The sequence below is a fragment of the Anoplopoma fimbria genome, chromosome 23 (assembly GCF_027596085.1).
Source record: "Anoplopoma fimbria isolate UVic2021 breed Golden Eagle Sablefish chromosome 23, Afim_UVic_2022, whole genome shotgun sequence".
Classification (NCBI taxonomy): domain Eukaryota; kingdom Metazoa; phylum Chordata; class Actinopteri; order Perciformes; family Anoplopomatidae; genus Anoplopoma; species Anoplopoma fimbria.
In genome coordinates, this window is record NC_072471.1 from 529,470 (window position 1) to 543,214 (window position 13,745).

Here is a 13,745-nt window from a genome sequence, read left to right on the forward strand (position 1 = left end):
ATATAATGAGTATGTTTATATATAATGAGTATGTTTATATATATAATGTTTATATATAATGTATGTTTATATATAATGAGTATGTTTATATATAATGAGTATGTTTATATATAATGAGTATGTTTATATATAATGAGTATGTTTATATATAATGTATGTTTATATATAATGAGTATGTTTATATATAATGAGTATGTTTATATATAATGAGTATGTTTATATATAATGAGTATGTTTATATATAATGTATGTTTATATATAATGTATGTTTATATATAATGAGTATGTTTATATATAATGAGTATGTTTATATATAATGAGTATGTTTATATATAATGAGTATGTTTATATATAATGAGTATGTTTATATATAATGTATGTTTATATATAAGTATGTTTATATATAATGTATGTTTATATATAATGAGTATGTTTATATATGATGAGTATGTTTATATATGATGAGTATGTTTATATATAATGAGTATGTTTATATATAATGAGTATGTTTATATATAATGAGTATGTTTATATATAATGAGTATGTTTATATATAATGAGTATGTTTATATATAATATTATATGTTTATATATAATGTATGTATGTTTTTATATATAATGAGTAATGAGTATGTTTATATATAATGAGTATGTTTATATATAATGAGTATGTTTATATATAATGAGTATGTTTATATATATGATGTTTATATATAATGTATGTTTATATATAATGAGTATGTTTATATATAATGAGTATGTTTATATATAATGAGTATGTTTATATATAATGAGTATGTTTATATATAATGTATGTTTATATATAATGAGTATGTTTATATATAATGAGTATGTTTATTATATATAATGAGTATGTTTATATATAATGAGTATGTTTATATATAATGTATGTTTATATATAATATGTATGTTTATATATAATGTATGTTTATATATAATGAGTATGTTTATATATAATGAGTATGTTTATATATAATGAGTATGTTTATATATAATGAGTATGTTTATATATAATGATGTATGTTTATATATAATGAGTATGTTTATATATAATGAGTATGTTTATATATTATGAGTATGTTTATATATAATGAGTATGTTTATATATAATGTATGTTTATATATAATGAGTATGTTTATATATAATGAGTATGTTTATATATAATGAGTATGTTTATATATATGAGTATGTTTATATATAATGTATGTTTATATATTATGAGTATGTTTATATATAATGAGTATGTTTATATATTATGAGTATGTTTATATATAATGAGTATGTTTATATATAATGAGTATGTTTATATATTATGAGTATGTTTATATATAATGAGTATGTTTATATATAATGAGTATGTTTATATATAATGAGTATGTTTATATATAATGAGTATGTTTATATATAATGTTGTTTATATATAATGAGTATGTTTATATATATGAGTATGTTTATATATAATTATGTTTATATATAATGAGTATGTTTATATATAATGTTTATATATAATGAGTATGTTTATATATAATGAGTTTATATATAATGAGTATGTTTATATATATGTTATATATATAATGAGTATGTTTATATATAATGAGTATGTTTATATATAATGTATGTTTATATATAATGAGTATGTTTATATATAATGTATGTTTATATATAATGAGCATGTTTATATATAATGTATGTTTATATATAATGAGTATGTTTATATATAATGTATGTTTATATATAATGAGTATGTATGTTTATATATAATGTATGTTTATATATAATGTTTATATATAATGTATGTTTATATATAATGAGCATGTTTACCCTGTTGACCTTTTAAAAGTCAGAGTTTCTTCTCTGTGAGGTTTCTACATTGGAACAGTTTCATCTTAAATGAAGACCGTTCTGAAGGGAGATCTGTGTTGAAGGCGTCTCCAGTAAAACGGTCTTTAACTTCATGCAGCTGCAGTCTTGAGGCACTGGGGCTGTTTTGATTGTTTTTTATTCATTTCCAGTATAACCTGGTGCAGAGACCAGTACCCCCCCGTCCCCGTCCCATGTCTGAGCTGTGGGCCTGAAGCTAGGCTGAAGGTTGGACCTGTCCAATGACCTGCCAGTCCTCCGAGTCCACAGACACCATCGAGAGCGACAGACGAGCCGACAACACCTCCAGGTCTGTGGATTCAGACGAGAGCCGCGTCGCCTTGGCCGTGAAGGAGCTGAGGAGCACAGGTACGCCGTCTCCGAGCCGTCCAGGGGAACTCACCGTGAGACACGGAGGTCCACATGTCCACACACTGTCAGCGGAGAGACTAATGTTCTTAAGATGGATTTAAATGACACTAACTCTTTAAATCAACACCTTCGTATTCATCAGACCGATCCATGTCTGTAAATGTAAACAATGAAAACCACAGTCACAGAGTTCCACAAGGGTCTGTTCTTGGACCAGTTCTATTCACCTTATGTATGCTTCCTTGAGGGAATATTATCAGAAAACACTCCAAAAACGTTCATTGTTATGCAGATGATACCCAGTTATATCTATCGATTAAGCCAGACGAAACCAACCAGTTCTCTCAACTTCAACAGCTTTAAGGACACAAAAACCTGGATGACCTGTGACCTCCTGATGTTAAACTCAGACTAACTGTAACTCTTTATTATCAGGCTGCTCTCATGAGTCTCTTAAATCTCTCTGATAATATATAAAGATATTTACAACGAAGGAACAAACAAAAAACACAATTCTGCTGCAGAAAAATGTTTATTTATTAAAACATTCTCTCAGAATTCTTCTCATAAAACAGACAAAAGAAGTAATCCTGATTTTAATCCTTTAGGTTAGTTTTCTTAAACCCCTGTGACTCAAACACAAACTGGTAGAAAGTGTAAAAGTCCACGAGTCAGTTATTTAATATATGCGAGCAATCAATTATTTATATATATATATATTTATTATTATTATTATTATTATTATTATTATTATTATTATTATTATTATTATTATTATTATATTCATCAGTTCAGCTCTAAACCTGCAGACCAGACTCAGCACTGTTATTCTCCCTGAACAGCCAATAGGAGTTATCTCTCTGGAGAGGAGGCGGGTCTTATCTCCATGGATACCACAAACCATAGCAACCATTGTTCCCACCATAAACCTTCTGTCCCCGTGTGTCTCATGTTTGTCCCCGTGTCCTCAGGCTGGTACTGGGGCGGTCTGACGGCGAACGAGGCCAAAGAGATCCTGCAGGACTCGTCTGAGGGGACGTTCCTGGTGCGGGACAGCTCCCAACGGGACTTCCTGTTCACCATCTCGGCCATGACGTCGGCGGGTCCCACCAACCTGCGGATCGAGTTCAAACACGGGAAGTTCAAGCTGGACTCGGTGGTTCTGGTGAAGCCCAAGCTGAAGCAGTTCGACAGCGTGGTCCACCTGGTGGAGCACTACGTCCACCTGTCCCGGACCGGGGACAAGGCGGCATCGGACCCCTGTCCCTCGGCGTCGGCGGCGCCCAACGGCACGGTGCAGCTGCTGCTCACCAGACCGGCGTACGTCGCCACGCCGCCGCTGCAGCACCTCTGTCGCATCGCCATCAACCGGCGGACTCGGCGGGTCCAGGACCTGCCGCTCCCCAACAGACTGAAGGACTACCTGACGGACTACAGCTACAACGTGTAGACTACAACTCCCAGCATGCACTGCTCCCACAGGAACCCCAGGGGAACTAACAGGAAGTCTGGGTCCCGTCAATGTCCCTGAGGTACTCCTGAAGTACTCGTACTAGTTACTAGTCAGTACTGTAGTACTCTGCAGTGAGTACTTGTACCTTTTTAAACGTCCACAAACTGCAGTGACACCCAGAGACGCTGCTGATGAGAGAAACTAGAGCTGCGTTCAGACGGGCTGCTCACCGATCAATACTATTGATTGATTGTGTCGTCTAAATGTTTTAACGTCTTCAAATGCCTCGTTTGTCCCAAAAATATCAAATCATCGAATCTTCTCAATGGAGAAACTGGAAACGTCAGATCTGTGATCATAAAAACTGTTTCAGATGCATTTCCTGTCGATTAATTTATTGATTAAACAATCTCTGAGGAAGATCTCTGAGGAAGATCTCTGAGGAAGATCTCTGAGGAAGATCTCCATCTCTGAGGAAGATCTCTGAGGAAGATCCCATGGAGATTTGAGGCCATTGATCTTAATATTTCTACATAGAGTTTCAGTTTCATGACTGATGGTTGGTTTCATGTTGATGCAACGTTTGTTTTGAAGATCAGAGTCACAGAAAACATCTGCTGAATGTTAAAGTGATATTTAACGTTTGATTGGTCGGTTGGTTAAATCACATGTTGACAGTCGTAGTTTTTTAGAAGTAAAAGTACCTTCATGTTACATCAAAGTACTGCAGGTTAAACTTTAAACATCAAGAAACACAAACAAATTATTGATTCATAGAATAAAGTTCTATTATTACAAAACTCAGTAAACAAAAAACCAAAAAGCAGCTGAGGCTTCACGTTCCCCACAGCGAAGGTTTAAACCTTAGGTCATCATCATCATCATCATCACCATCATCATCATCTCCAGAGGAGGCCTCTAATTGGCCGACAGTCGACCGTGTTCAGTCGGGGCAAACGTTAGTGACAACAAACAGACGTCACAGTTTGACCTGTTGGACTTTTCCTGTGTGCCTGAGGACCAATCAGATCACAGGAAAACAAATTAAGTCAACTCAACACAAGTCGTGTTCCAACGTTTTGTCCGACTTTCCCAGTTGTTGTTGCGACTTTAGGGGGAGTTCACCTGAATTATCCCAGACAGAAACTCTGTTTTTGGATTGTTCCTGAAAGCAGCACTAATTCTCAGTCCAAACACACAGAAAGCAGACCTGATGACTCACCTGGTTGAGATGTTTTATCGAGACCGCAAACCAGACTCCATTTAAAAAAAGCATGTTTTTAGGATTCCTAAAAATGTAGGATTTATTTGGTCGATCAGGTAGACCTTTATTTCCTCAACACTTAATAATGTGATTTGTAACTACAGCTCTATGAGTTTCCTATATTCCTATATCATATGTATCATTTTAAATATTTCTGATTTAACTGAACGTCTGATGGTTTCTGTGACTCAGAACAAACATGGAGGATCAGTTTGAACCATGTTGTGTCCTCATGTTTGGTCTCTGTGTGGACTCATGTCTCATAACGTCTCATAACGTCTCTTCATGTCTCATAATGTCTCATAACGTCTCTTCATGTTTCTTCGTGTCTTATAGTCTCATGTCTCATAACATCTCATCATGTCTCATAACGTCTCATCATGTTTCTTCGTGTCTTATAGTCTCATCATGTCTCATAACGTCTCATAACGTCTCATCATGTCTCATCGTCTCATGTCTCATAACGTCTCATAACGTCTCATAACGTCTCTTCATGTCTCATAACATGTCTCATAACGTCTCATAACGTCTCATAACGTCTCATGTCTCATAACGTCTCATGTCTCATAACGTCTCATAACGTCTCATGTCTCATAATGTCTCATAACGCTCATCATAATGTCATGTCTCATGTCTCATCATAACGTCTCATAACGTCTCATGTCTCATAACGTCTCATGTCTCATAACGTCTCTTCATGTCTCATAACGTCTCATAACGTCTCATGTCTCATAACGTCTCATCATGTCTCATAACATCTCATCATGTCTCATCATGTCTCATAACGTCTCATCATGTCTCATAACGTCTCATCATGTCTCATGTCTCATCATGTCTCATGTCTCATCTCATGTCTCATCATGTCTCATAACGTCTCATCATGTCTCATAACGTCTCATCATGTCTCATAACGTCTCATCATGTCTCATAACGTCTCATCATGTCTCATGTCTCATAACGTCTCAGAACGTCTCATAATGTCTCATCATGTCTCCTAACATCTCTTCATGTCTCTCTGTCTTCATTTTAAACGGAGGATGTTCACTGAAGGAGGGGGCGTTTGTTTCGTCCTTCAGATAAAGTTCTTCAAAGACTTGAAATGAATAAATCTTTCTTACAGAACATAAAACACAATGAGTAGATCTTTGTACAGCTGAGCAGTTTGATTTTTAATGATATTTATTGATTGTGTCTCACTGTGTTTCTGGTACATTTAGTTACCTCAGCTCTGAGGTGTGGAGAGGAATAAAGTTTTATATGGTGCTTCATCGTGATGACGTCTGATTATTGTCTCATTTTCACTCAGCCATGTTTAACATGTTTAAACCTCGTTAACTTAATGAGGTTAAAGACAGTTTGTCTCTTATTAAATCATATATTTTACCATCACTTATGAAAGCTGTCATTGATTGTTTACCAGATAAGCAGAATGTACATATTAAGATATTCTAATTGCCATTTTTTAAATATAAAGCATTTTTCAAAACCCAGAATTCAATATTAAATCAATCAAACTGGTGAAGATGACGCTGAAGGCGGTGACGCTGCAGACCTCCAGTTTGAACCTGACGGGATGAAGAGAACATCTCCATCCAGACGTCTCACAGTTTAAGGTTCGCTCCTTCATCTGTGAATAAAAACACTAGTCAGCTGAAACACATGAGCTCCTATGAACATGGGGGCTATTGTTGTAGATTTCATATTTATCAATTCTTAATTATAACAATTGATCACACTGTTTGCCCGGTTCCACCGTGGAAGCAGAGACTATTAATTCATTTTATTTGATGTATTGGACGAACGCTGAGCAGAATATTAGTCTCTAATGACTTCATTTACATATATCTGTCATTAAATATGTCATTGTGCCCTTGGCTACTGAAGGTATAACACTGAGCAGTTTAAGGACTACTTGATCTTTATTATTGACTTAGATCATCGAGTAGAAATTGAGATTAATTTAAACTTTGGTTCTTCTGAGGAATTCGGCATTGATTTCATAGAACAGGAAGCCTTCACGATTATAACATTCTTATTTTAGCATTTGCTGCTGTTACTTCCCACAGGGGAGACGACTCTGGAGGTGTTCCCTGTGAACAGTGTGTTTGGTGTATGTAACGTATGAAGGGATCAGTCCTGATAGAATCATAACGTATGAAGGGATCAGTCCTGATAGAATCATAACGTATGAAGGGATCAGTCCTGATAGAATCATAACGTATGAAGGGATCAGTCCTGATAGAATCATAACGTATGAAGGGATCAGTCCTCATAGAATCATAACGTATGAAGGGATCAGTCCTCATAGAATCATAACGTATGAAGGGATCAGTCCTGATAGAATCATAACGTATGAAGGGATCAGTCCTCATAGAATCATAATGTATGAAGGGATCAGTCCTGATAGAATCATAATGTATGAAGGGATCAGTCCTGATAGAATCATAACGTATGAAGGGATCAGTCCTGATAGAATCATAACGTATGAAGGGATCAGTCCTCATAGAATCATAACGTATGAAGGGATCAGTCCTCATAGAATCATAACGTATGAAGGGATCAGTCCTCATAGAATCATAATGTATGAAGGGATCAGTCCTGATAGAATCATAATGTATGAAGGGATCAGTCCTCATAGAATCATAATGTATGAAGTGTTTTCTGCAGCATGGTCTTTCTTCTACAGTTTGGAGGCCTTTAAACCAAACTCTTCGTTTGTCGTTACCCACTGATACCTGATAGAATATTGAATACAGGCCTGTATTATATAAAAAACATATAATGTTTTTGTTAATTCGGAATATATTTGACCAACCAGGTCTCTATTGTTTCATACCAACACTGTATTTTAGCATCAGCACCATAACATGATGTGGAGCTTTTATAAAACTAATGACTGATATCTGGCTCATAAAACATGTGCCAAACAGAAGAGTGCTCAATAATAGTTTACTTTTTTGAAAAAGTAAACTATTATTGTGGTTGCACAATAACTAAATTGCATTTAATCAGAAGATTTCCAGATGTGGAACAAATCTCCCGGGAGACTGGAGTTAGTACAACGTTGGTTCCGCTGCGGTGTTTCCAGTCGGACACAACAACATGTAGCAAACAGTGTCCGTCCGGCTGGTCGACTCGTCTCGGTGCTGAATAATCACGTGACTTTATTATGAATGAACCAGCGTGATTTACGGAGCGGAACCGGCGGGCAGAGCCTCGGAATGGACCCGGTACACAGAGCTCTGCTGCGGTCGCACCGGCTGGAACTGTCCGGGCAGCTGCTGGTCAGCGACAGCATCGTTCCGCTCCTGCTGCAGGAGGAGGTGCTGACGGAGTGCCAGGCGGAGCACATCGAGGCTCAGCCGAGCAGCAGGAGGAGGTGTCTGGCTCTGCTGGACCTGCTGCCGGCCCGCGGGCCCCGGGCCTTCGACTGCTTCATGCGGTCTCTGGAGGACTTCAGCTGGGTCCGAGACAAGCTGCTGCTGGAGCTGCAGGCCGGACCGGGACCCGGAGCTCCAGGTGAGGCCACGCCCACAGAACACACCTGCCGTGACGTCATCACCCAGTGGCCGCACACGTGCACATATCTATTCTGAATAAAAGTATTTCACTGATTAAACCTGAAACCAGGTCTGGATCAGAACCCACCTGGACCTGGACCCACACAGAGCCCCTTTAAACCAGGACCACATGTTCCAAACCACCATGAAGTCCTGCAGACTGATCCTCATGATTAATGTTTACGATGTTTATCATCCTCATGATTAATGTTTACAATGTTTATCATCCTCATGATTAATGTTTACAATGTTTATCATCCTCATGATTAACGTTTACAATGTTTATCATCCTCATGATTAATGTTTACAATGTTTATCATCCTCATGATTAATGTTTACGTTTATCATCCTCATGATTAATGTTGTTTATCATCCTCATGATTAACGTTTACGTTAACGTTTTATCATCCTCATTTAATGTTTATCATCCTCATGATTAACGTTTACGTTAACGTTTACGTTGTTTATCATCCTCATGATTAATGTTTACGTTAACGTTTACGTTGTTTATCATCCTCATGATTAACGTTTACGTTGTTTATCATCCTCATGATTAACGTTTACGTTAACGTTTACGTTGTTTATCATCCTCATGATTAACGTTTTGTTTATCATCCTCATGATTAACGTTTACGTTAACGTTACGTACCTCATGATTAATGTTTACAATGTTTATCATCCTCATGATTAATGTTTACGTTAACGTTTACGTTGTTTATCATCCTCATGATTAACGTTTACGTTGTTTATCATCCTCATGATTAATGTTTACGTTAACATTTACGATGTTTATCATCCTCATGATTAACGTTTACACTGTTTATCATCCTCATGATTAATGTTTACGTTAACGTTTACGTTGTTTATCATCCTCATGATTAACGTTTACGTTAACGTTTACGTTGTTTATCATCCTCATGATTAATGTTTACGTTTACGTTGTTTATCATCCTCATGATTAATGTTTACGTTAACGTTTACGTTGTTTATCATCCTCATGATTAATGTTTACGATGTTTATCATCCTCATGATTAATGTTTACGATGTTTATCATCCTCATGATTAACGTTTACGTTGTTTATCATCCTCATGATTAATGTTTACGTTGTTTATCATCCTCATGATTAACGTTTACGTTGTTTTATGAGTTTATATTGATCATAATGTCTTAATTAATGTTAACAGGAGTCATTCTTTGACTCATTTACAACCAGAAATAAAAGAAACCATCTGTTACTGTTAATAATAATAATAATAATAATATAAATTATAATAATAATAATATTAACAATAATAATAATATTAACAATAATAATGTTAATAATAATGATAATAATGTTAATAGTTATAATATAAATCATAATAATAATAATGTTAATAATAATAATATAAACTATAATAAGTATAATATAAATAATGTTAATAATAATATAAATGATAATAATAATAATATAAATGATAATAATAACAACAACAATAATGTTAATAATAATGATAATGATATTAGGGTAAAGGTGTTACTGTCTCTTTAAGAGTCAACTGAACATTAAAGACCTTCATCTGGTTTGAATATAAAACCACCAGGATGTAAAGTAAACATCCTAAATGACAGAAACATAAAGTTTAGAGGACAACATGTCTTCTGAACTGGTTCTATACTAGTCCTGTACTGGTTCTGAACTGGTTCTATACTAGTCCTGTACTGGTCCTGTTGTGTTCTGGTCCTGTACTGGTCCTGAACTGGTCCTGACCCATGATGTGGGTCTCTGTGGGTCTGGTTCAGGTCACTGTCGGTGACTTCCTGAGTCACCGACAGTGACCTGAAATAAAAACACAGTTTGCGACACAGAAGAAGAAGAAGCTGATAGTATTTTTTTTTCCTGTCGTCCAATCAGAGAAGACCAAACAGCTCAACCCCCAGCCCAGCATCAACACAGAGATTTAAAGAGACAGTACGCGTAAAGTTTAGGATTCAAACTTTAGTCTGGAGAATAAAAACAGGATTCATGTAAAAATAAACTTTATAATAATAATAATAATATAAATAATAATAATATAATAATAATAATAATAATACAAATAATAATAATAATAATAATAATAATAAATAATAATAATAATAATAATAATAATAACAATAATATTAGAGTCCCTGTGGACCAGAGCTTACAGTCAGATTCAGTCCCACAGAACTGAGTCCATTAAATGTCCCTTGTGGTCTCTGCAGAGGTCCGGCTCCCTGACCTGGTTCTGCAGAAGGTTCCATCGGACCTGGTCTTGTCCCGGCTGGCGTCCCGGCTGGGCTCAGAGTGGGAGGCGGTCCTGATGGGTCTGGGTCTGTCCTCGGAGGACCTGTTCCGGTGTCGGTCCGATCACCCTATCAGTACTCACGGAGCGGTTCTGGCCGGTCTGGTTCAGTGGAGACGACGTGGAGGGAAGACGTCCACGGTCCAGACACTCCTGAGGGGTCTGCAGGACTCTGGAGTCCACCCGTCGGTTCTGGAGGACGTCCTGCTGTGACCCGTGTTCATCTTCTAACGGGTCACCAAAGCTTCTATTTCATAACGTTTCTATTTCATAACCTTTAATAATGTTTTAGTCTCTTTATATATTTATATCTGCAAAGCCACGAGACTCCACTGACAAAAACATTATGTGTATTTATATATATACATATACATATACACACACACACACACACACACACACACACACACACACACACACACACACACACAGTAACACACACATACAGCCATAGTAGCACACACACACACACACACACACACACACACACACACACACACACACACACACACACACACACACTCACTAACAATGGCGTCTCTCTGTTCTTCATATTTAAGGTGGACTGACGAGATAAAAAATTAAAAACACCAAAATGTTTTTATGTTTATATTAATAAATAAATATTATATAAATCTCTTTTTGTGAATTAAAGTAACTTTATTTTCTTTAAATGTTTGTTTTAGTTAATAAAGTTTAATTCAAAGAGTTCCTGTAGTTCAATGTTTTATTAAACCACTAATATGATTAATATGAGATCAATAACACAATATTTAAACTAAAAGAGAAAACTATCAAAGCGTGTATTAATATCTGAAACAAATATTCAGAATTAATACAGATTGTATTGATTTATTTCTTTTTTCACAAAACTAAATATTAATATTAACAGTTTTCTGATTATAAACACACTTATATAAATAATGATTTATTAAAGACATATTGATCCGCTCTAATCAGATACATCAACATCCCATAATATATTTTATGAATTATAAAGCACAACAGAGAGTTAAAGTTGTATATTCTAGTGTATTTAGAAGTATAAAGTACAACAGAGAGTTAAGGTTTTCGACCTCCTGAGTTTCTCAGAAAACTTTTATTCCCTCAGTGTTTCCTGGAAAACAGTGAAGCGTCTCCTCCGTCACGCTTCACTGTTTACTGCTCCACCGCTGTACGAGTAAAAGTACACAAGTAATACTGTGTAGTAAAAGTACACAAGTATTACCAGCTTCATGTAGTTAAAGTACACAAGTTTCAACAGCTTCATCAAAGTACTGGCTGTAAAAGTACATGTAGCCTCATTAATTTACTTCTCCACCACCGCTGTTGGAGTACCAGTAGTACAAGTACACAAGTGTTACCAGCTCCATGAAGTACCAGCAGTAAAGGTACACAAGTAATACCTTGTAGTACAATTACACAAGTTTTACTATAAAATGAGAAGTGGTACTATTTGTACTATTTATATATATATACATATATATGTATATGTATATATATACTGTATGAGGGTTAATGTATGTTTAGTGAAGTGTTTATACGTTTTTCTCTCTGTTTCATACTTAACTATATATAAATATATTTACTTGTATCTATTTATATTTATCTATGAGAGGTAATGTATGTTTAGTGACGTGTATATCCGTGTATTCGTGGTACTATCGGTATATATATATTTATAGATAGTACTCTCTGTAGTGTTTTCTTCTCTCAGGATGTAAACAAACTCTTCTTCTGCAGATTGTTTTGATTTTTTCATCCCGTCTGAGCTTAACTTCCCAGAATCCCTCTGACTTCCTGGTAAAACCTCTGCAGCAACGTGTGTGTGTGTGTGTGTGTGTGTGTGTGTGTGTGTGTGTGTGTGTGTGTGTGTGTGTGTGTGTGTGTGTGTGTGTGTGTGTGTGTGTGTGTGTTCCTATTATAATGTTAAATATTTTTATTTTATAAGATTTTTCCTTTATATACACACACAGACACACACGTACACACGTATACACACATCAGATCACTCAAACTCCATATAAGGAACTTCCTGTTGGCAGCTGCTGACATCACACATGTAAACAAGAATCTGTTTACTGCAATGTCATGTGATCAACACACACATACACACACACTCCCAACACAAACACTCACACACACACAGTGATGGAAAAAGTAAACCAACATGTAGAAATACATCAAAATATACTTAAAGTACTCATTGTGCAGAATAATATATATGTATTTTATATATGTATATTATACATATATATTATATATGATATCTATGATGCATTAATGTTGTGGCTCATTTTAATTACTTTAAATAATTGTTAATAAAACATCATCATCAATAATCTGAATCTCTAAAGTTATGAAGTTAAAAGTACAGTATTTATTTTAAGATGTACAGGTATATGGAAATACTCTAGTAAAGTACCTCAACCGTGTACTTGAATAAAGAAGTTGAGTAAAAGTACTGATACCATGTTATAGTTTATCTTTATTTATAATGAAATAACTCTATTTTATACTAAAAGAAGAACTAAACTAAAGATAAAAATGAAATCCCCTCATTTAATTTAAATGAGATAATTAATTAATTTAGATCTCAGATGAAAAGAACTTGTTTTATTTTAATGCTGTTAAAGTATTTGCTGTCATGTGATCGAAAAGGAAAAATAAGAGATTTTTAATTTATTAAATAAATAAAGGAAACATTTTTCACTTTTAACTATAAAACAGTTTTTATTAGTATTTATTAAAAGAGCACAACAAAGCTGCTACAACTTGTATAAAAAGAAAATTGAAAACATGAAATAGAAGTTAAAATATAATGTTTATGAAATAAAACAGTGATAAATAAATTGTAATGTTAACAGGATTAAATATATAACAATCATTTTTATTACTATTATTAT

General features: G+C 34.9%; 2 protein-coding genes across 2 annotated transcripts in view; both read left to right on the forward strand.

Annotated features, from left to right (window-relative positions):
• socs2 (suppressor of cytokine signaling 2) overlaps positions 1-5,372 on the forward strand; it is a 5,606-nt gene extending 234 nt beyond the window's left edge. The window contains exons 2-3 of the mRNA XM_054624920.1: positions 2,035-2,251; positions 3,226-5,372. Of these exons, the coding sequence (XP_054480895.1) occupies positions 2,125-2,251; positions 3,226-3,704 (606 nt within the window). The 5' untranslated portion in view covers positions 2,035-2,124 and the 3' untranslated portion in view covers positions 3,705-5,372. The remainder of the gene's footprint in view (positions 1-2,034; positions 2,252-3,225) is intronic.
• Positions 5,373-8,072: 2,700 nt separating this feature from the next.
• Positions 8,073-11,478, forward strand: cradd (CASP2 and RIPK1 domain containing adaptor with death domain). The gene is made up of 2 exons (XM_054624918.1): positions 8,073-8,490; positions 10,760-11,478. Exons 1-2 carry the CDS (start codon positions 8,145-8,147, stop codon positions 11,050-11,052), a joined length of 639 nt encoding a protein of 212 aa, XP_054480893.1. The 5' UTR covers positions 8,073-8,144; the 3' UTR covers positions 11,053-11,478.
• The last annotated feature ends 2,267 nt before the right edge of the window (positions 11,479-13,745 follow it).